We start from the raw sequence: 22,838 nt of genomic DNA, 5'->3' as shown, positions 1-22,838 counted from the left end.
GTGTCCATGTCCAGAAAGCCCCTCCCCCATCAGCCAACATCCCTTGGTCTGTTTCAGGGTGTATGAGAGAGTGTTGGAGCCCCCAGCCATGGATTTACCAGAGGAGGCTACACTCTGGCTTGGACAGAGGGGCAGTGGCCACGCCCTGTTTAAGGTACTCGCCCAGTAGCTTCTCAGTTCAAGGCCCACATCAAGATCATGCACATTCATCAGATCCTGTTAAGGCTCCAGTTCCAGCTCTTGGGCCACATCCCCAGACCCATTAAAGAAACTAGGCTGGCAGCTATGATGCTAACAAGCATCTTAAGCCTCTGGACCTTCTGAGGTTTTATTAGTTCATATTGTAGCGTCATGGTTATTAGTGTCAGAGTTTGAGGATTTGATGAACTCAAGGACTTTTCTTCCGGTTGTTTTTTGACTGTCAAATTTATCAGCTCTTTGGTATAACTAAGCAGAAATTTGTCTTGTTCGTTTGAAGGTGAAATACGATTAGGATCAGAGTTCTGTAGGTTTCCGTGCCTTCTGATCTAATTTTGACAAGATACAACTAAATATATCAGATGTAAAAATCAACCCAAAACACACCAAAAATAGTTTCTTACTCCCAATGTCCTGTATCATATAACTCAATCATTTGAACAGTAATCAGAAAACGACACTAATAATGTCTGCAGCCTTTGCTCCTCACAGTTAATGGGACATTAACCACAGATACAAATTCCTTGTTAATTACATGACTTAATCACTATTCACATGGTTTCAATGGAACATCCAACACCCTCCTATATGACTTTATGGACAAGCTAGCAGAACGACGTGACTATGACTTGAAGTTAGCATGCTGATGGAGCCCTGATCTCATAAGCTCATTTGTTGTTGCTCGCAGGGGATAATGCAGGATGTCCAACTACTTGTGATCCCTCAGGGGTATATTTCACAGTGCCCTGACTTGAACCGCAGTAAGTTTTTGACTCGATTGCGTTTCCTGATTTTCAAACTCCAGGTGGTTTATCCTAAGTAAAGTGTCTCAAACTGTGTGGGTTCAGTAATGCTTCTCTACTCAGCCTGCCCCACTTGCAATGACTTCCATGGACTCGTACAGAAGATAATGGAGCTGCAGGACATCTTGGCCAAAACGTCCAGCAAGGTATTGATCAAAATGCCCCACTTCTGCTAGAGGAGAGCAGAGCATTATGGATACATTATGAAGGTGCACTGAATGTTCTACGAATGCATTATAAAGGCATTGTGAAGGTGCACTGAATGTTCGAATGCATTATAGATGCTTTATGAAGATGCACTGAATGTTCTATAAATGCATAATGAACGTATTACAAAGGTGCAGTTAATGTAAAATGTTACCCATCATTGCACATTTGTAATCATGTATGAGTTGCCATATCTGTAAGTCAATTGTAGTAATGAAATAGTTGATTAATTGGAAAGTTATACATGAAAAGCAAACTCAGTTGAATTCTTGTTGTGAATCTGCTGACGTACACAAACAACTGCACACTGACCGAGACAGTGGCTTGTCTGTTTCTTTGGACAGTTGGCTCTAGCTGAAGACAAGATGACCGACCTGGACCGGTGCTACTGCGAGCGCACCTGCAACGTAAAAGGCGTGGTCTACAGGGAGGGCGAGGCCTGGGCAGACGGCTGCAGAAACTGCTCCTGCATGGTATTCTCCTCTTTCACCTCAGGCGGGATCTTTCTGCTGTGGCTATTTCCTTCAGAAATATTATCCGTCGCTTTATTTGTGAGACCCCGCGGTATTACTGCCTGCCAGCCTCAGGTAGCTGACTTTTCACACTGAGAATCAAATGGCATCATGCACTGATTGGAGGACCAGCGCGGCTCATTGCATTGATCATACAGAGGCGCTCTTGCAGTGAGCAGCTGACATACCCTGGCCTGTTAATCCCTTCACACAATGACATCTGCGTTTTCCCTGGAGCTCCAGTTACAGGCCATGATCTGAGCCATAGGCAGAGTCCTTACCAAGCTTATCACAAGGCCTGGTTCAGAGGGTTTAACCCTAAACTTGGATTAATTTACACCCAGAATAAACACAGACCTTATAATAATTCTGATAAACAGTTCTGTCATCCCTGAGCTTTCAGCAGAGGCCTTTTTGAAAGCATGTTTATATGAAGATGTTTAAAAAAGTCTCGCATTTTGAGAGCGAGATGATAGTGTTTTTTTTTTCTTCTTCTTCCTTCCCCTCCAGAACGGCACGGTTAAGTGTGAGATCATTACCTGCCCCCCTGCCCAGTGCCCCCCTGATGCTACCCCCGTTTATGTGAATGGTTCGTGCTGCCAGGAATGCCAGCGTGAGTAGACCCGTGGTCCCAAACCGCATCTCCAAACCTCCGCGCTATCTCCCGACGCCATTGGCCGTCACCGGCTGACCGTGCCTCCGTGTTGCTAGGCTACCCCGCATCGCGTCTCGGGAGACGTTTGCATTTGCATCCACATAAATAATTCAGGACGAGGTTTCCAAACACAGATGTTTAGAAGAGACTTAAATATGAACCACAAAAATCAAAGTTTAAGTAATGAAATTATCTCTCCTGTGTTTACCAGTCTGGGGGTTTTCTGATAAGAACTATGTCTCTCTGCTCTGTTTTCTTGTTTTAACGATTTTTCTCTAGTAGATGGTGATTTTTTTTCCCCCCCAGATAAAAGGACATGTTCAAAGCCCTTCTGCCAACTCTCTCTTACAGAAATAACATTTAATTTATATCTATATGCATTTTACCAATAGCCATTTAGCAGAAAAAATGGGGCATTTAATGTATCACAGTCATATAAATAATTTTATTAGGGTACCTGGACAGGGAGCGTCTATTTATTTATTTATTTATTTATTTATTTATAATCTGCTGTGGCTGCTATTGAAATTTAGAACTGCAGAAGTCTAACAGTTTAAAGAAGAGAGTTTTGTACATGTACAATAATCTGTAATTTACTGGTGATTAAATCTATTAGCAGTTATTAATATGAGTCAAATATGTATTAGCATTTTAATTATGCCTTAGGAGGACTTTGTTTCTAATCCATACACTGAGGACACCTTTCCCTGCTGTTCTGCTCATGGTGTTGTGGAACGTTGAAGCTCTGTGTTTCAGGAGGCATGGATTAAACATCAAACGTGCCTTCATGCCACAGACGCAGTCTCTGGAGTCCTTTGCCTGGTTTTTGCACATTTAATGGCGTCGTGCGAGTGTGTTTATGGCGCAGCTGCGGGGATTCATCTGGGGTAGGAGTTGATTAGCCTTGAGGATGCAGTTTTAGGTCCGCGCTGCTTTGTATGTGCATCCAGTAGTTTATCTGGTAGAATGAGTGGTTTCTTTAGGTCACGTCTTTTTGGGGGTAGGGGGGTTTGTCGTCCCTGAGAAGCACTTAGACCAATCCACACCCCCAATACGCTTGTCTCTTTGCTTAAAATCTGCCATTTCACTGGTAAATGGCAGGTTAATAAGCTTTTATACATGGACAGATACATTTGCCCGCGAGAAGATATTTTTGGTGAATCTGACTTTGGTCTTTTGCAACCAATTTTCAGTCATTTTCGGTAACAGGTATATTTTTTGAGACAGAAGGTCAATCCAAGTCTTCACCTGCAACAGGGGCACAACAAATCATCATTGTCTTGCTTTGCACCCATTTGTATCCAGCCTGATCTGCAATTTCATCCTTTTATTGTGGCTGAATGTTTTACTTGAGTGGTTTGTGTTAAGTTCCAGGCTCACGGTGATTAAAGAAAGACGCTTTTTGGAATGAGATCTGCCAATCTTCAGGTTAAATCTTCAAATGTCCATCTAATTTTCCCTCAAAAGAAACAAAAACAAACATCACACATGCAAATACCGTTTCCCTCCTGCCAGCAAGGACCACGTAGCCATTGCTTTTGTTCCTTTTTGTCTTTATTTACTATTGTTACCCTCAGCTTTTGTACGTCCGTTAATGACACTGGGGGAACTATGTTGGGAAAGGAACTATATAAAGACAAACTAAATTAAACTCAGAAACAAAGAAAATAACACTGATATAAAAAGCAAAAACCTGTTTCCTTTTCTGCTCTGTTAGTAAATTGCAGTTTTTAATTTCACACGCTGAAATTGTTAGCTGTGAGCGAGCTGTGAACACAGTAGATGCTTCTGTAATGGAGCTAATTCCATCCTGCGGGTGTGTGTATGTGTGTGTTCACGTCGTCAGCGTGGTAAAGCTCACTGCCGCAACACATGAGCACAGGTGCTCCTGTTTAACTGTCTGTTTCTGTGTTCAGTGGTGTGCCTGTTCGGTGGAAGAGTGTACGTGGAAGGGGACAGGAAGGCGATGCATCACCCCTCCGGAACATGTACTCTGTTCGAATGCCAGGTGAGTAACACTTCTAACCTCCGCAGTGCTTTTTTCAAGAGCATTAGCCGCTGGCTGATAATGGTTGCGTCTGCGATCAGGACAGGGCGATGCGTCGAGTGGAGCCCCCTGGCTGCCCGGAGCTGAACTGCTTGGAATCAGAGCAGATCACCCTCACAGACCGATGCTGCAGAGTCTGCAAAGGTGGGGAGGCGTTGACACGCGCAAAGGCTGCCAGAACAAGCGTACTCTATACCTGTGATTGGGAGATTGACGGATCAAATCCCAGGGTTGGCAGAGTGATGTCACTGTTGGGTCCCTGAACTAGTCCCTTAACCCCAGTTACTCCAGGGACTTTGTGACCCTGTTCTTTCAATTATATGTTGCATTTCACAAAAGAATTAGCTAAATAAACACATGTAAATGTATAATAGTGAAGAGCAGATTACTTTATTCACTGCTCCTGATCAGCAGTTCCTGATTGGCTGGGTTAAAAATCAGGGCAGTTAACGGGAAGTTACGATATTCTGGGTCACAGCAAGCAGATGTGACCCTCTGATAGGCTACTTCCACTCCCCAACCACTTGTGCCCCACCGTCCCCCAGGGCACGACTTCTGCGGCGAGGGTCACGGCTGCATGGAGAACTCAGACTGCATCAACCTGGAGGCGGCGGCCTGCTGCCAGTGCCGGGACGGCTTTCGGCCACTGCGTGCCGACGAGGCTTACTGTGAGGGTATGTAACCACGGCAACCACCTCCCGGGCTCATCGCCAGGGTGCCGACCCCTCCCTCGCAGAGATCCTACCTGAGATGCCTGACATCCCGAACGCGGCACGTTTTGCTGAGCACAGTCGTAAATTTCCCGTTTCCCGCACGCGTTGCACATTCCAGTATCTCCCTACCTGCTGACTAGACTAGTCTCCTGCATCTCGTTAACCGGCAGTTGGGTATCAGTTTATATGTTTTATGGGCCGGCTCCTTGGTCCTAAAGGGCTTGTAAATGCAGTCTCCTGACGTATTTCTGCTCCAGCAGCCGGCTCTCCTCAGGATTATTGTTTGCTCAGTGTAGCAGTGGTGTGAAGGATCTCCCCTCCGCTCCTCACGCCTTCAACACGTACATACGTGATTAATGTGTAGAGCGGGTGGGGGACTGCCGTGGGACGGCAGGAAATGACACGCCATATTTTTTTTTGGCCTACTCTGCTCCTGGGACTTCGCCATGCCGGCGTTCCCTTCTCCGGCTCCGGAGTTTTGGCTGTGAGGTCCCCATTTCGGCTGTTAGATACTGTAAAATGTGCCATGAAGTATAGTGCGACGGTGCCGTACGGTGCAGCTGCGTGTTAAGTGGCCGTCGTCCAGTAAGACTCTTCGGTGCACATTTGCACCCCTGATAATCAGTGAACATGTGCTGCAAAGTGGGTTTTAATATTTTGCTCAATTAAAATGTGCAGTAGAATCCATTGTTGTCTCCTCCTGCCATCCAAAGACATGCACTTAGGCTAATTGGAGTCTCTAATAGTGTAGGAGTGCATGTACGTGACCTGTGATTGGCTTGCCTCTCAGTTGGGGTGTACCCCAGCCTTGTGCCCTTTGCTGCATAAAATAGGCTCTAGGTCCCTACGCTGCCTTGACTAGAATATGGATAGATCAGGGGGGGGCCAATCTTATCCGCAAAGGGCCGCTGTGTATGCGGGTTTTCGCTGCAACTCCCTAATTAGATTACTAATTAGAGGACTGATTGGCTGAAGAGTCTACACACCTGGGTTTGAACAGCTGACCTACAGGTTATCCCAAAAACCTGCATACACACCGGCCCTTTGCGGGTAAGATTGCCCACCCCAGGGATAGATGGATGATTTAGAATCCATCACAGAAGCAGAAAGACAAACTAACTAGCAGCTAGGCATCCATTCCCACTTCGATTGTTGGTGTTTGGTTTGGAGAATCGTGAGGTGGCATGATTGTAGAGCACAGGGGACTTCCTGCTCGCATCCCACAACCGATTGGCAGTAGTGGGGGTCGGGGATTTTTAACAACGCAGGCAGAATAAAAACCTTCAGGGGATTTAACATGCGAGCATTCGGCCTGCTAATCACTCCGGCTCGGAGTGTCTGCACAGTTGTCAAGTTCCCGCTTCCTGCTTAGAAACCCAAACGTTCGGGGCGGCTCACATGTTGGGTGCAGCATACATCTATCGGAGGCTGTCAGGCTGCCGGATGCACCCTGATTGGCCCTCGGTTTGAGTGGCGGGTGACCTGAAGTGTGGGTGGCGAATGAAGAAGGAGGACACACCCTGTGATAGAGACCTCAGGATGTCCTAGAGATTGACGAGCATAGAATTAGAGAAACGTTTGACAAACATGAAGAAAATATTTGATAAACGTGTATTTCAAGGTCCTCCATGTGTGGAAATTCTGCTACCACTAAATGCATCCATGACTAGAATAAGTTTTAATTGGTTGCGGGGGGGGATTGTAAGTATGAACATGATTGACAACCTTCCAGGAGAACTGAAGATGTGCCTCAGCCTTGCCCCCCCCCCAAAAAAAGGTGGTGAGATCATTTCTCGCTAAATGTTTTATGAAAGTACTGGCATGAATACTCTGGGGCATAAGGCTTTCTCAGCCCGAGAGCTGTTCTGTCAGATTACAATGACGTGCTCAATAACTCAACACTGCAGAAATGGTGTTTTCCAGGACTGTGTTAAGTAGCAACATAGCAACACGGTGTCAAGGATCGGGATAAGCCGTCACTGCGAGCTAAGAGACATCATCTGCGTCGGCCCTACTGTGATGCTTGTTTAACTTGTGTTAACACGTACTGGCTGCTTTTGTATGCTTTTGGGAAGCATTTTAATTAGCCTCATACTCACTGATTAATCTTGAGGGTACCGTAAGAGGGAAGATTCGAAGGGCCGGAGCCCTGCGGATGATCATTTGCAGTATCGTCATGGGATCTGAGAGACTGTATGTTTTTGTTCTGTCTTGCACCAACAATCTTGATTCAAGTGATGAAGGACTGGATGAATAGCTGGCTGACTGAGGTGTTTGTGCTGGGATCAGAACACAAATATGTCGTCCCTAAAGCTTTTCTGTAGGAATTATCCCTCTTTGCCATGTCCACAGTTCTTAAACTATTGTTGTCTACCAGCATTTATCCTGTATGGACTTTGGATGTAATAATGTCTGTTTGATTTTTTTTTTTGGTACAGTCGTACCAAAATGATGTTCTCCCTTGGGACAATGCATTGGTCCTTGTCATGCATGCAGTCCAATTTAAAGGGTCGATATGACCGTATCTTTCTCGCACCGAACGGCATATCACTCAATTGCAAATCACTCCGTCGGAGTCATCTATCGGGCAAAAGGCTGTTTTCTGCCAGTAACGAAGCATCGAGGGGCACTTCTGTGATTCATCGTGCCGGTCATTCGTTCTGGAATGTTCTTAATTTAACATCCCCCTCCCCACCTCACAGAGCACCTATCCAGCAATGCTCCGGAAAACCTTCACGCTGCCAAAACTTCGGCTGCCTTCCGGCAAGATCTGCTCCTGTCAAAACACCGCCCCGTCTCCCTGGCGTGTGTCCCGCTGTAAACGAGGCGGCGGGTTTGTTCTTACCTCGTGTCTCGGAAGCGTCTCGGAAAAGGAATGAGAGTGTGACGGCACGCCGGGGGGTCACCGGGGAACAAAGGCACAACTCCAGGGTGCACTGACAGCATCCCCGGTAAGGGGCTGCTTTTTGTGGGAATAGGTGGGCCTGCGACTGAACTCTCAAAGAATCCTGGGAAAAACACCAGCAAATGAGACCCGAAGAGCACCCCCCCCCCAATTGATAATGAGGCCACCAATGTCAGTGAAATATGGTCCTTGCCTCACGTTGCCTGGCCCTGAGGGGATGCAGCCATGTTTTTCGCTGTTGGTCACTTTAAACCAAAAAACACAAGTAGGTAAAAATAAACAGCAAATGCAATATTGCATGATATTATTGCTGTTTTGTCACAGTCCCATGGAGCACTTTGCTTGTAAACAAAGTGTGTTTTTTTCCCACCGTTTTGTTATAGCAGCAAAGCAAGCATGACCACACAGTTCTGTCCGTAAGCTGTGTTCATTTACTCCACACTGATATTATCGACTCACTCTCTTGAATCAGGGACCGGAATCAGCTCACAAGAGACTCCTAATCCTTCAGTGTATGTATTTTCCTCTAAGTCGGTCCAGTGCTAGAGCCCAGGGTTCGATCATGTGTTATTTGTGCAAATCCCCATATAGTGATGATGATCAGCAGTGCGGGGGCAGCCTGACTGAGTTTCTACAGCCCAGCGAGTGCATTGTCTGTTCCAGTATAGCTTTGCAGAACTGGATAATGGGGGTGTTGTATATTTTTATGATCGACTTGGGGCATGGTATGAATCAGAATTCGTTCAAACAGTCAAACATACGTATTTACAAACCAAACAAGTGTTAGTTTGAATGACAGTTACGTATAAATAAAGCAGTATATATAGTCTACCACCCAGAGATACAGACATTAAGTATCTCCAGGGGAAATGTTTCTGTTTGTTAATGTAATAGTGTACCTATCCCAGCATGTTCCTGCTGTTTTTCCACTGAGCAGACAAATTTGGCACCTGAATTATCCAGCTAAAATCTGACTGTATGAATGTGTCAAATTAGGCTTGTGCTCAGGGGTCGATTTAAGTGTAGGGCTACCACCTAATCCGTGTCAGCAAGGACACTTTGAGCTCGGACAGGGTTTGTAAACTACCATTTCAATCAAAAGGACCTGGATTTCACTTTAGCACTGAGTTATTGCTGTATGCCGATTGGTCAGTCTCCTATAATCATGCATGTGTCACTAATGTTAATATGAAACAGCTGGATGAGTCTTTCAAATAAGGAAACAAACCAGTCAAAGCACAAGAAGAACAGAACTATTTAACCCAGCACAGGAGCCTTTCAGTTTGAAAGTAGTTTGTAAAACCTGAAGTAGTTGAAAGTGCAGAGGTGTACGTCTAAGATCCAGAAAGTAAAAATCCAGACCAAAATTTTGTTTCAACCAACCAGTTGAGTATAAAGATTCACAGTCACAGAGTACTCAACCATATTACTGTAACACCACCCAAGCCTGTTCTTGGCGGTTATTGCTAATCTGTCCACTTGAGCAGTTGTCTCGAAGCACGTGGGTCACCGTATGAAGAAATCGTTCGGCTGAGATGTCTGTTGGCTTGCCGTGTTTTTCAGATGTCCGACATCGTATTCCACTGCTGTGTGGCATCCCCGCTTGGTTTGACATCAATGAAAGCTGACGGTTTCATGCGAGTGTTTTTCCTGCCGCTGAAAGAACCTTTGGTGATTCTGTAGCTGAGGCTGTGCTTTTATAAAGGCGATGACTCAAAATGATAACTCCACCGAGACCGTATCGCAGAAAGTACATGCTGTTTATGCGATTGTCATGCTAGTCCTGTGTGCTATCAGGGGAAGCACAGTGCATCTCAGTCTCATTGACGTACTGGACTCTCTCCACACTGAGCCAAAGGAGACATGACATAATTAAAGCCTCGTAAATAAAGAAAACATTAAGAAGAAGAAGTGTAGCACTAACCTTCAGGGGATTTCCATTGGTCTTGGCACAGTCTTGCATTTAAAAGGCATGAAAAAAGTCACTTGGAGCTTGTTAATGATACGACTAGCCTTGCGACAATTATACTCCATTGTCCCAGAGTGGGAACTGCTGTTGTACTTCTTGCAGTAAAAAAAAAAAACATAATTAATGGAAACAGGAGATTGAGACTGAGACCAGTCGGTAATTGTGCTGAGTTTTATTGCTGTGGTGTGGCTCCCCAGCTCGTTACACGTCACATTCTAACAGCGCTGATTTGTAGCTCTGTTAATTATACCGATAATACCTATAATTATCCCCAGCCGTTATTTTCATTATGATCTTATGGTGAATGAGATATAGAGGTATGGCGTAGCACACTGACCCTGGATCAGTTTACCTGGGCACTGCATAGCCCCTTCCTCTTGGTAGCTGCCTGTGGCCCCTCCTTGAGATGGATAGAAACAGAGGCAGGTAGAAGCACTGTCCCCCCCGCCCCCCAGCCCTAGATCTGATCAGACCTGACATCGCAGCCCTAGCCGGTTATGACTGGCTGCCTTGGCTGCTCGTGATATCAGAATCACCGGGGTAACAAAGCCTGATGTTCTGTTCCCCTAGCCTGGGAATCGCGAATCGTGTCCCATTCCAGTGACAGGATCTTGAAAAAGGGCTTCAGTCTTGTGGTCTATATTACACTGCATTAATATCCACTGCAAGAGATCCCCAGCAGATATGTTTTCATTGTTATATAACAATATATATATGGGTTTGTGTGTGTGTGTGTGTGTGTGTGTGTGTGTGTGTGTGTGTGTGTGTGTGTGTGTATATATGTATTAGTACAGGACCAGCTAACATGGAGCAACCTCAGAACATTAGCCAGTGTCTCAGGTTGGCCGCCTGCACCACGTTGTTGCAGCGACCCTGCGATATATCTTAGCGATGTTTCGATGCTCCTGAGCATAGCATCTTCCTGATGCCGATGACGGCGGCCATCTTTTTTTAGCCGGAGGAAACGCAGATGAGGGGAGGACACTGCGACGGGAGATGTGAGAGAAAGCGAGGAGGAATGAAGGTGTGAAGGAAAGCGGTGGATTATAAAACCACACTTGGCAGACGCGTGGAGGTGGGGGGGGGGGGGGGGGGTGATCGCTGGTGTTTGTGTAGATAAAGGAACAGAGATGAAGAAATTTGCAAGTAAGGGTTCTCTGTAGAGTTCTTTCAGAAAACTCAATGTTTGCTTTTCCAGTGGCCAGTCAGAGTGAACAGATGGTATTTATCCAGTTGCATAGTTGGGCGAAGTTTGAAGGGTCTACAGAAAAAGTCAAGAATGAGGTCAGGCAATTATATCGTTAAACAGGCTGCGCAGAAGGTCTAGACAGGCCAACGAGTGCCTTCCGGACAGATTCACGTTGAACAAAATTCTTCGGTCGTGCTCCATCAGAGGACCCCGGGAGTGTTTGAGGCCTTAAAACTGACACGTTCTCCTCTCTCTGCCATCGTGCTGTTTTTCTACAGATGTGGACGAGTGTGCAGAGGGCAAGCACTACTGTCGTGAGAACACAGTGTGCGTCAACACCGCCGGCTCCTTCCTGTGCGTCTGCCTCGCCGGCTACGTCCGTATCGACGACTACTCCTGCACAGGTGAGCTCTTCACGGTGGGTGGGCCCAGTCCCCGGCAGCCGGGGATAAACAGGCACACTCCCAAAGGACTGGGTCACATGTCCTACCATGCCATCAATACGACCAATCATTAATCATAATTCAATGTCGATTCTTGACTAAATGACTATAATTAACTCTAATGGGGATCTGTACTGTTCAAGTGGAACATACAGTCCAAGTCACACTGGGTATTAGCAATATCAAACACCTTTTCCTGATACATTAATGGCCCTGAGGCGTAGCACCAACAATGCAGCCGTCTCCATTAGTCTCTAGATATAAAAAACACTCAGGCCGATTTATTAAGTATCTGGACAGAATGACCCCCCAGGATACACTCTGACGGAGAGCCCCGGTGTCCGGGGTTACTTCTGATTCTGCATATCGCCGGTGTGATTGGCTGTGATTAATATGCACAGCCATGGGGCTTGGTCACCTGACCCATCATTTTGGCCCCACGCCGTGGGCGAGCAGGACCAGAGACGGGGCCGACCGTACCGATCCTCCCGGGAGCATTTCGGAGATCCTGCAGCACAGCCATGGGGCTCCCAGCTTCCCTCTGCACCATGAGAACGACCCCCCCCCCCCCCAACCTGCACTTCACAACTCTTCTAGATCGTTCTGTTGGCAGCGGAGTGCATAGCACAGTTCGCAGTTCCTCTGAGACACCCTCACTGAGCCCCGTGGCGCCGGTGAGCCTGTGATCTGTTTAAGCCTCCCCTCCAGAGTGGGGGGAACGGCCAATTCGGACTGAATTATAAGCGCCGAGCTGCCTCTGTGCACGGGACGGGGCGGCTTGTAAAGGCGTCCCATTCTTTCCTACAGTCCCGTTTGATCTTCACGCTCCTGATCCTTCTCCCACTCTGCTCCCTGCTGAGCTGATCCCAGACCAGAGCTGCCCTTAGGTTCCACACCCACTGCTGATGATTCACACACTTCCCCAAGGACCAGAGCTCCATTAAGTAGCTGAGGTAGCATGTGATGTAAAAGTCACATGATCACATTGCTGTACTAATAGCTTGTCATATCTACCCGGCATTGTTTCCAGAGTCCTACACTCTGACGTAAAGCTGGTTCGATCGTAATAGGTAAGAGGTACGTGATGATCACTCCTTAAAAGCAGCCAAGTAATATAATTATCAGGGAAGCGTTTTATCACATGGTTTAAATCCCAGGAAGGAAAATACCAACAGCAAAAAGTATCGCACAATCAAGGAAGGATACAAGAAGGCTTAGAAGCAGGCTTTTTGGAGCTCATGGGAACAAGCTGATCCGTACATATGATGATCAGCACACGCGTGAGGGATCACGTGCCTGATTAGCATGTCACACACGAGAGTAAGCGGGTTGGATAAGCTGATTTACAGATATAGCAGATATAGCTGTGCCCTATTTACACCGTGGGTTGGAAGATTACCGTCAGAGTGGTCGTAGATCATGGCCAGTAATAAGCAATGAAAAATTACTACGTGTGATTACATACAAATTGGTGCATGTTTGGAATCACTCTCGAATCAGCACTGGGAGTCAAACCTGAACTAGGCTATTGTTTTATAATCATTCATACATAATGATATGCTGCCATAGTAACTCTGAGGGACATGTATTATATTTTTTCTATAAGAACTTGAAGTTAAATAGGGCATCTTTATATAGATGTTTAAAACGAGCTGTAACTGAATCCTAAAACTATTTAGCGATGTCATTTGTAGGGTTCTGTGTGTGAACTGAATTCTGGCAGCAGTGTGGGACTATTAGCTGAAACTAGCGGTTAGCAGTTATGTCTCGGAGGAGTCTGGCTGGAGACAGGGAGACCTCATTTCTATTCGAGACATCTTACAAACAAGGAGAATAAGGAACATCACAGTGTACACAAATACTACTGCGTTCCAAACCAACTTATTTTGTAAAATGAGGGGAAACTGTGATGTTTCCTCCAGTCCTGCAGAGGGAGCTGCATTTGAATGGTCACAGGTGCTGTGGAGACCCTTCCACATCCTGTGACCCAACCTGGAAGTGCTGCCAGTTAAAAAGCTCTGCTGTTTATATAAGGATTCCGGCTGCTTGTTGCTTCCTAGTATCAGGTCTCATGCCGTAAATTAGGTAGAACTTCTAGTTTATACTTTTTCCTGGTGTTGGTGAATGTTTTTTAGCTCCTGATCCTCATCTCCTACCCCGTCACTTTGTTCTGTATCTGTCACACGTGACTCCACACCTCACTATTGCCCTTGACTGACGGGGGTGGGGGGGATGGGTGCTCTAGCCTTGGGGGCAGTATGTGGCCCCGCAAGTTATGACACCTTGCCTGTAATCGGATGGTTGCCAGTTCAAATCTGAGGGCCGGCAGAGTGAGGCCCTTAACCTCTGGTTGCTCCAAGAGTAGTCTGTCACTGCTTTCTCAGAAATCTCTTTTTGGACAAACATGTCTGTTAAAGTGAATAAATCGCAGTTGTGCTCAGGGTCTGGCGGGGGCCCCTGTGAGTTGATCATGGTGAGCCTGGCAGTGCGATCCCAGTCTTTGTGCTTTGGCATGCAGTTTAGGCAAAGTCCATTACACGGCCTGTCACTAAATTAGAAAGAAATATGCACACACACCTTTGGGATGCAAAAGTCTTTACTTTCTCATGTAATATGTATTTAGGACAGCAAGCTGCCCCCCCCCCCCCACCATAGCATTTTGATATCTGCTTTTTAAGTGACTTCCTTATTGTAGCTCTTTTTAAAATCAGGTTACACTTTTGGGGAGAAAAAAAAACAGAAAACAAGAATAAAATTGGACCATTTGAAAGATGTTCAGCCCTATTACTTTTTGCAGTTCTGCTTTGGAGTTTTGATACACTTGGGGGTTTAGAAATGTGTTTCGAAAATCTTCAGTGACTTGGGGAGGTTTCATTTCGGGGTACATTTTTAGAACTTGTCCCATTACTGTCTGTATGGGGCAGACCGCAGACCCAGGTGACTGGCAGCAGTCGGATACGTGTTCTGAAGTTTGGGCAGAGATTCAGAAGGACGGCCGTTATGCATCTATATACAGCATTTAGCAGATGTTTTTGTCTAAAGTGATATGCAAGTGCGGCACATAGCACATCGCAATCATACATGTTGACGAGGAGGAGAGTACGCGTTGGTGTGGCTAGACTGAGCTTGAATGCTTGGGTACAGTAGCGGAGCAGGAGCTACACAACCTCTACCAAACAAAGCAGGAACATAATACGACCATACAAGGAGCAGAAGTGCAACATAAGAACATTCAACATAGAGGTACCAGGCTAGTAGAAAACCTTGGAAATATCGAGGGTGGTGGTGACTCGATCTTTGAAAGAAATGTAGTTACAGGCTGCTAGCAGATGAGGCCCTCGCTCTTCCAGGCATTTGGAGACCCTGATGGTCAGATGGACTCTTTTCGTCGCCATAGTGACCCTTGGAATCCGGGCTATCCACCAAGAGCTGTTAATCCCCATAATGAAAGAGCGAGCCCTGTCACAGATGGCTGCGAACCCTGAGTCAGCCTCCTGGCCAGAAGGCTGTACCTAAGCCGTCGCCAAATAGCATTTCTGTGTCTGCATACAGTATGTGTGCCTTTCCATCCATCATCCAATCTGCTTATCCGATACAGAGTCAAGGTGGCCAATCCATGCGCTCAATAGAAATGCACTTCTAAAAGTGGTGTGTGTAATTGGGAGCTTCAGGGAATGGCAGGGAGTGAAGTCATATTCATTTGCTCGTCCCGCTCTGACTGTTTTCTGTGTGTCTCTGTCATCGGAGATGAAAGCAGGTCTGCTTGATTGCCTTGATCTACTTGGCGAAAGCATTTTATTGGTGACAGATTCCTGCCCAGTTTGTCTGAGAAGCTGTCACCAATTTGTTTCTTTTTTTTTGCAATATTTAGTACTTTGAGAGGAGAACAGCACCAATGCAGCCAGCAACGATCATTCAGCTTGGCTCATGGGAGTTTTACTTACACAAAAATATCCTTAGGGCAGAAAGAAAAATGATTAGTTTAGAGAGAGAACCAATCAGATTATAGAGGAGGTGGGTCCAAGGAACTAGAGTAGGTGGATTAGGGTGACCAGATAATCCGTCATCCCAGACACCTTGAGCTACTTCAGGTTTTACAAACTACCTTAAAACCGAAAGGCTCCTGCGCTTGGCTAAATTAAGTTTTTCTTGTGCTTTGACTAGTTTGTTTCCTTGACTGAAAGACTCATCCAGCTGTTTCACATTAACATTAGTGACACGTGCATGGTTATAGGAGACTGACCATGCAATCAGCACACAGCAAGAACTCAGTGCTTAAGTGAAATCCAGGTCCTTTTAATTTAAATGGTAGGTTACAAATCCTGTCCTAGCTCAAGGTGTCCGGGATGACATGGATTATCTGGTCACCCTAAGGTGGATCAACCAATCAGATACTTGGTCCCACCTCCTCTAGTTGCTTAAACCCACCTCCTCTACAATTTGATTGGTTATCTCTCTGAACCAATAATTTTTAATTCTGCCCTGACAAAATTTTTGTGTAAGTAGAACTCCTACGAGCTTCAGCTTGCCCAGTATATCTGAACAACCTAAAAAAAAGCTGAAAGGTAATTCCAGCAGAATCAAGTTTTCTGTTGAAGGTGTTTCAGGCATAAACCTGCCAATGTCAATCACTGGCAGTTTTAAATCCCTTCTGATTTGGTTACTTTCTTGCTTCCTTTTGGGTTAAACAGCCAATGATTGACAGCATCCCACCCACCATAGGTTCCATCAGTATTTATTTAGAGATAGCCTTACAACAGACATGGCGCCTGAGAATAAAATGCAACTGTAAATTGTGTAAAGCGGATACTGTTATTTTTGGTACATCATGATCTATATAGTGGGACATATTGTAGAATAATGACAGGTTTACAGATTGTGTAAGTAGACGCTGTTGTTACAGGGTGCTCATTGTCTGTTAGTCACTCTGCAGTGAAACACAGTGCTCTGCTATCTCTTGCTAGTACATATGCCCAGTGTTATTCTGCCTGTTTTTGCTCACATCCAGAATTGGAACACCCAGTTAATATGCCCAATTTAGGTTTTGGAATAAAATATACATCATTCATACAAATATTTTATATACAACTTTTTCCCTGCATTTCTGCAGTTTTGGCATTTGGACAGTTCTAGTGTTCCAGTTACAGAGATCCAGAAACCAGTGCAGGGGAGGCTGCAGTATGGGATCAGACTGCATGCTGAGACCAGGCAGATGCGTTAAGAGAGCGTACCACCTGCAAGACCTCTCATGATATAAGAACACAGCACCGCTGTTTTGCTGCTGCGTACGCTGTAAAAAACATTATTTCTTTAAAGTTATTTGTTTTCCAATCTGAAAACGACATGTAACTAATGATGTAGTCTAGACCACCAAAACCGACAAAAAGTCATTACTAAGACCAGAGTGTATCGACAGCAAGACCAGACCAAGACCAAAGCAGGGCAAGACTGAGATAAGACCAAGACCGATGTATTTTTGTTCTTGAGTTTCCTGAATACAATTTATAAGTACACTTTGCTGAATGTAAATGTAAGTGTTGCAGTGTCTACCTATCAATAGACTGAATGCTACAGAGCGTCAGGAATGCTGTTGCCTGGGGGAACTTGTTTTGCTTTCAAGGTCACCTGAAGGACATTGAGATAACGTCACCTGCGGCACACTGAGACTGTTACTTGAAGGACACAGAGAGAGTGTCACTCACCAGAAAGACGGGAAATTGAGGCAGTGTTTCTCGAGGTCGTTATGGTGCTAGCTGAAGGGTTTTATCGATACAAGGTGTTCCTGGCTGTTGTCTGGAGATTCATGGGTAAATTCTCTCCCGTCGCTGCTAAACGGAATGTGGGGGCAGGTTGCTAACATGTCGACACCCTCCCCCCCACCTCGCAGAGCATGATGAGTGCCAGAGTGGGAGCCACAGCTGTGATGAGAATGCACTGTGCTTCAACACCGTCGGGGGGCACAGCTGCTCCTGTAAACCAGGATACACTGGCAATGGCACAATTTGCAAAGGTGAGCCCGTCACGTACTGCCCTCTGTTAATGTCCTTTGTGCCCACGTCCTGTGTTTGTTAACTTCTTCAGTACTCACTTCCTGTGTACCTGTTAACTTCCTCTGTACCCACTTCCTGTGTGCCTGTTAACTTCCTCTGTACCCACTTCCTGTGTGCCTGTTAACTTCCTCTGTACCCACTTCCTGTGTGCCTGTTGACTTCCTCTGTACCCACTTCCTGTGTGCCTGTTGACTTCCTCTGTACCCACTTCCTGTGTGCCTGTTGACTTCCTCTGTACCCACTTCCTGTGTGCCTGTTGACTTCCTCTGTACCCACTTCCTGTGTACCATTTACATACACTTTTGCATAACTTCACAATGTCAAAATAAGGGCCATTCTGAAACATTTTTTTCCTTCTCTGTGCCTTCAGTTTAATATTAAACATTTAGTTTGCAGCACATCTTCCTTATTTCTGCCTGGGACTGTATCTAATGATCGTCAGTGACTATGAACCCATAAAAAAGCTATATCTCACAGGACTATATTAAAAATGAGGTTTCTGAATTATACATCAGTAGATGCCTTCACTGTTTTTTTTTGCCACCACGGTGTGACATCTTTAATGAGATCTGATACCTAAAAAATACATTTCTAAATGATTATTTAAAGAAATCATAGGCAGCTATGAGAGGGTGCACAGTGACTGGTTACTGACACGTTACACGAGAACAGAGCTGATTGGTTTTCGGATACGTTGGCTTTATTATTTGGCCGTGTTTTTGGTGCACATCCCTGTGACCCTGCGTTCCTATTCCCAATGCCCCCAGCCCTTTGTGACGGCCGATGTGAGAACGGGGGTACCTGCGTCTCCTCAAATACCTGCGTCTGCCAGCAGGGTTTCACAGGGAAGAGTTGTGAGACAGGTAAGGCGTTTGGGGGTGGTCGGGGGGGAGGTGCAAGCCGGGGAAGGAGGCTAAAGTTAGCCGCTCCACTTATGAAGGAATCTAGCGCTGAGCCTTTAAGGTACGCTTCAGGAGGCTGACGTGCCCTTGGATGTAACAGAGGTAATAACATCCACAGTAGGTAAAGATCCCTGAAAGATGGCATCTAATCCCTGGATGAAGTTGCTCACAAAATGAAGAAGTGTAGGGCTTTTTTTTTCACCTGCAAAAATGGAACTAGGCCCATAAATCAGACTAGGATTACCATCATCCAGATTCACAAAGTTTCATTTCCATTCACTGTCTGAGTGTGAATGTTCAATTTACATGGGGGTGGGGGGGATATGGAAGCGTGTGATTTCTTTGGAATATTAATATTTGATTAACTGAGAAAATGAGTCGGCGTGTCATCCTCTGGGGGCCCCGAGGCTGACGGATGACGTGATGTGAAAGCGTGCGGGTGAGCGCTATCTGCTGTTCCGGCCCAAACGCAGAAGACCGGAGATGGTTCGTCTGTCTTTTTGTCTGTCCCATGACTGTGCCCCCCCCGCCCCCCGCTGCGACCGGTGAGCAGCACATCCCGCTGTGCTGAGCCGCTCGTACCCCCAGCCAGCCTTTAAAGGTGATGTGTTCATGGTGCTCAGAATGAAGCTAATGACTGTAGGGAGGCGGCACAGCGGTTCCATGATTAGCACTGTCACCTCACTCCTCTGGGACCTGGGTTTCAGTCTCTGTCATGGTTCTATGCGTGTGGAGCTTGTATGTTCTCTCCATATCATCGTGGGGTTTCTTCCCAGTATTCTGGTTTCCCCCCACAGACCAAAAACATGCTAAGGCTAATTGGAGTTACCAAATTGCCAAGTGAATGGCGTGTGAGTAAATGAGTGAATAGTGTGTGAAAATGCCGTGTGAGTGAATGGCGTGTGAGTAAATGAGTGAATAGTGTGTGAAAATGGCGTGTGAGTGAATGGTGTGTGTGTTGTGTGCCCTGCGGTGGGTTGGCACCCCGTCCTGGGTTGTTCCCTGCCTTGCCCCCCGTAGACCCCCCATGATCCTGAAGAGGACAAGCAATTTCAGAAAATGGATGGTTGGATGGATGGGGGTTCAGTGGTGGCAGATTCATGGGTCCCAGCACATTACAAGGGGCCTTGAATTCAAATTTTTTGGGGGGAGCAGAATTTCTAACTATGTCCTGGCTACAGTAGCTGTGTTTTCTTAAGCTGAAGTAAATTAATTTAATTTAAGATGTCTGTTTTCTTACCTCTTTTCTTCCTCTATGCTGGTATCGTTAAGTGCACCCCCCCCCCCCCATCTAAATATAGTCCCCTTTCCATGCTCCTACCCCCGTTCCTCACAACTCTATTTGCTGTCCCGCCCCTGGAATACGTCGTAAAAGGAGCGGCGGGTGGGGGGTTTTGGGGGGAGTAAAGACAGCACAGCTGTGAATGGCCACATCATCCTTTATCTGTGTTTACAAATTCACGCTGCATGTCTCACTCCATATTTCACTCCAGTCCATGGGGAAAAGGGGTTAGGATATCCAGCAAAGGAGGAAGGAGATGGCGGGTGGGCATTACGGCGCCCCCTGCCTGTCATTCTGGCTGATCGGAGCACGTGGCCTGTCGCGCTACTGGCTGGGCAGCGGGAAAGACGGCTTCTGCCTTGGATTGGCAGCTAATTCGTCACTCGCCACTTATTATCCACCGCGAAAGTCCCTGCCTGAGGCTGCGAGTGCCAGCCGGCGCCCCCTTCAGGCCGAGTTAAGCATCAGCAGGTTGACAGGAAAGTGGGGGTGGGGTTAGGGACGTGAGGCTGACACGCATCGCATCCTCTCACGCTTCCTGTGCCCGTGTCCCGTCACACAACACAGCGTTCCCCGTCCTCCGTGTGCCGTGTTTGCCCCTCTGTGAGGAGAAACCGATTATCGGCTTCGAAAGGAGGAAATGACTGAAAGATTAACAAGCAGACAGATCTTATCTGCGCCCTGTTTAGCTGATTTTATTCCAGCCAGAAGGGACGTGCCGGGGGCTGCCCCCCCTTTTGAGGTCCTGATTGCTCATTTCCAATCACCAGCAATCGCTGATTTAACAAACTGCAACGCCCCCTCCACTTGACAAAATTTATTGTGGGTGACCCCCCCAGCCCCCAGTCTCCAGAGCCCTATAAAAACAAATTAAAAAAAACCATTTTATCTAATAGTAACCTTATGATGGATTTCTTCATTTTATTTACAGTCATTCTTACACCCATGTTCTGTCACCTCTAAGCTACTTCAAGGTCACAGCAGAGATACGGTACAGAACAGACTATTTTCTGTGAAACACGGGTCTCGTAATGAGGTCCAGACGGCTGCCATTGGTATCGGTAATTAACCCAGGCTGTTAGCCGAATGGTGTCATCCGTGAGATTCTCAGGTGGGCCACAAGGGGGTCATTTTTATGGGGGTGGGGGTGGGGGGGGCAGGTGCTTTTTAGGTCTGGAAAGGGAAGGCTGGGAGAGTTCTGCTGATGGAGGACTTGCCATCACGGACCTTGTTAGCCGGGGGGTTGGGTGGGGGGGGGGGGGGCAGTGACAGCTGGCAGTTGTTGGGAGGGGGTGCTGTGGGCATCCTGATGATGGGGAGATGGGAGGGGAGGGCCGTCCCAGGGGGGCGCATTAAAACGCCGACGCCGCGGGGGGGAGGACAGATGGGCGCGGGGTCGCCAGGGCCCCATCCCCGGCCTTGGCTCCTGAGCTGTGTGATCGCGCTGCGCTCCAGTACAGCTTATTTCTACCTGAGTCAGCACTTCCCATTGTGCTCTCCTGTAACGACCTAGCCTGTGCTAACAGATTACGTGACATCTACCCGCTCCTCTCTGTATCTCTGCGGGCTTGTTATTTCCTGGGCGGAGCTCGATCCGATCGCCCCGCCGGTATTTATGGAAACTCCCTTCAGAAATAGCCCTGAGACAAATACGAGGGAAACGTCACCTGGGTTTCAGGTGCCCTGGAACAGATTCCTGAGGGATTTTTCTTAACCTGCCCCTTGTGTTATAAATAGAAAGAGCTGTAATAGTTGAACGTTTATTATTTTAACGTTACCATCCATCAAGAAAAATGTTATACTTTTTGTTAGACATTTTGATTTCACTTTTATTGTAATTACTTTCATATATTAACATATAAATGCAGTTATGAGCGCTGTGTCTTGATGTCTCTCATTTGCGTGTTGAGCATGTTTCATTCTTTAATATCACTTTTTGGCACCGTTCTTGCACTTGCTAATAACCATTTCCCGTGTTATCACTTTCTCTGTAGGGAAATTTCCCATCTTTCACCAGGGCTACTTTCTAGCCAGCAAAGTTATTAATGTTAACCTTGCTTGTGACCGAACAAAGATGTCAGAAACATCTGTAGGGGGCAGTAGAGGAATCTGGCTGCTGGAAGCAGTTCCTCTGTGGTACTGTGACTCCCCGTTCCCGTTACCAACATTTTGACAGCCGTCTCATTGGTTTGTTCCACTGCTCCGTTGACTTGGCCCACCCCAGCAATTCTTTGAGTGGGTCTGTCTAGTTGAGGAGGCTCATTGATCAGTCAGTTGGGTCCCCCTTGTTAGTCTGTCTTGTTGACAGCAGCAGCTGTACGTCTCAATGGGTCATAGTATAAAGAACGGTTTCCACCCCAGTGACTTTGTGGGGAGACAAAAATGACAACGAGCACCGAAGACAGACATGGCTAGAGGAGAACAGTCTGCCAGTGTCTTATGTTTGATAATTCTGAGATGGTTTACCCAGAATAACCAGGCCACCTGACCTGAATTTCAAATTGTGCGTTTTGTGGCTCAAAGCGATGTGTCAGTCTAGCAGGCTAAATAAATTAAAAAAAGAACACATCCAAGAGATTTTTTTTAACTTAGCTATGACGGGGCTAAACTGCCAGATGTCATAATGGTTTAGGTATGATGGGTAAACATCTTATTAGCGAGGCATTTACTTCTGCTACACTCAGGGTAGAACCTAAAATGAACCATCTGCTTATTGTTAAAAAAAACAAAATGTCAGAAGCAATGAAAAACATCAAAAGCTCATTCTCTTTACCACACATATCTCTGGGGGAGTCTATACCCATGATTTCTGATCTGTATACAGTAAATTAATCAATGGGCACTTTTATGCAACAAGAATTGCTTAAAGTCCTCCCATTCCTTCAGGCAAATCCTGAAAAGGATATTTGTTGGGGGAAAAAAACAGGGATCATTGGTCTTCTGGTGAACAGGAGGAGTTGGGC

At 46.3% G+C, this 22,838-nt stretch overlaps 1 protein-coding gene across 1 annotated transcript in view; it reads left to right on the top strand.

The window, feature by feature from the left end:
* LOC111843130 (protein kinase C-binding protein NELL2a-like) overlaps window positions 1-22,838 on the top strand; it is a 43,084-nt gene that overhangs the window by 12,931 nt on the left and 7,315 nt on the right. Inside the window, exons 6-16 of the mRNA XM_023810423.2 lie at window positions 58-154; window positions 887-959; window positions 1,065-1,147; window positions 1,553-1,681; window positions 2,231-2,333; window positions 4,292-4,383; window positions 4,464-4,566; window positions 4,968-5,096; window positions 11,477-11,602; window positions 17,529-17,651; window positions 18,459-18,554. Of these exons, the coding sequence (XP_023666191.1) occupies window positions 58-154; window positions 887-959; window positions 1,065-1,147; window positions 1,553-1,681; window positions 2,231-2,333; window positions 4,292-4,383; window positions 4,464-4,566; window positions 4,968-5,096; window positions 11,477-11,602; window positions 17,529-17,651; window positions 18,459-18,554 (1,154 nt within the window). The remainder of the gene's footprint in view (window positions 1-57; window positions 155-886; window positions 960-1,064; window positions 1,148-1,552; window positions 1,682-2,230; window positions 2,334-4,291; window positions 4,384-4,463; window positions 4,567-4,967; window positions 5,097-11,476; window positions 11,603-17,528; window positions 17,652-18,458; window positions 18,555-22,838) is intronic.

This window comes from Paramormyrops kingsleyae, chromosome 3 (assembly GCF_048594095.1).
Source record: "Paramormyrops kingsleyae isolate MSU_618 chromosome 3, PKINGS_0.4, whole genome shotgun sequence".
In the NCBI taxonomy this organism is placed as follows: Eukaryota; Metazoa; Chordata; class Actinopteri; order Osteoglossiformes; family Mormyridae; genus Paramormyrops; species Paramormyrops kingsleyae.
The sequence above is the reverse complement of the archived record's forward strand: the minus strand, read 5'-3'. Positions and strand labels throughout refer to the sequence as shown.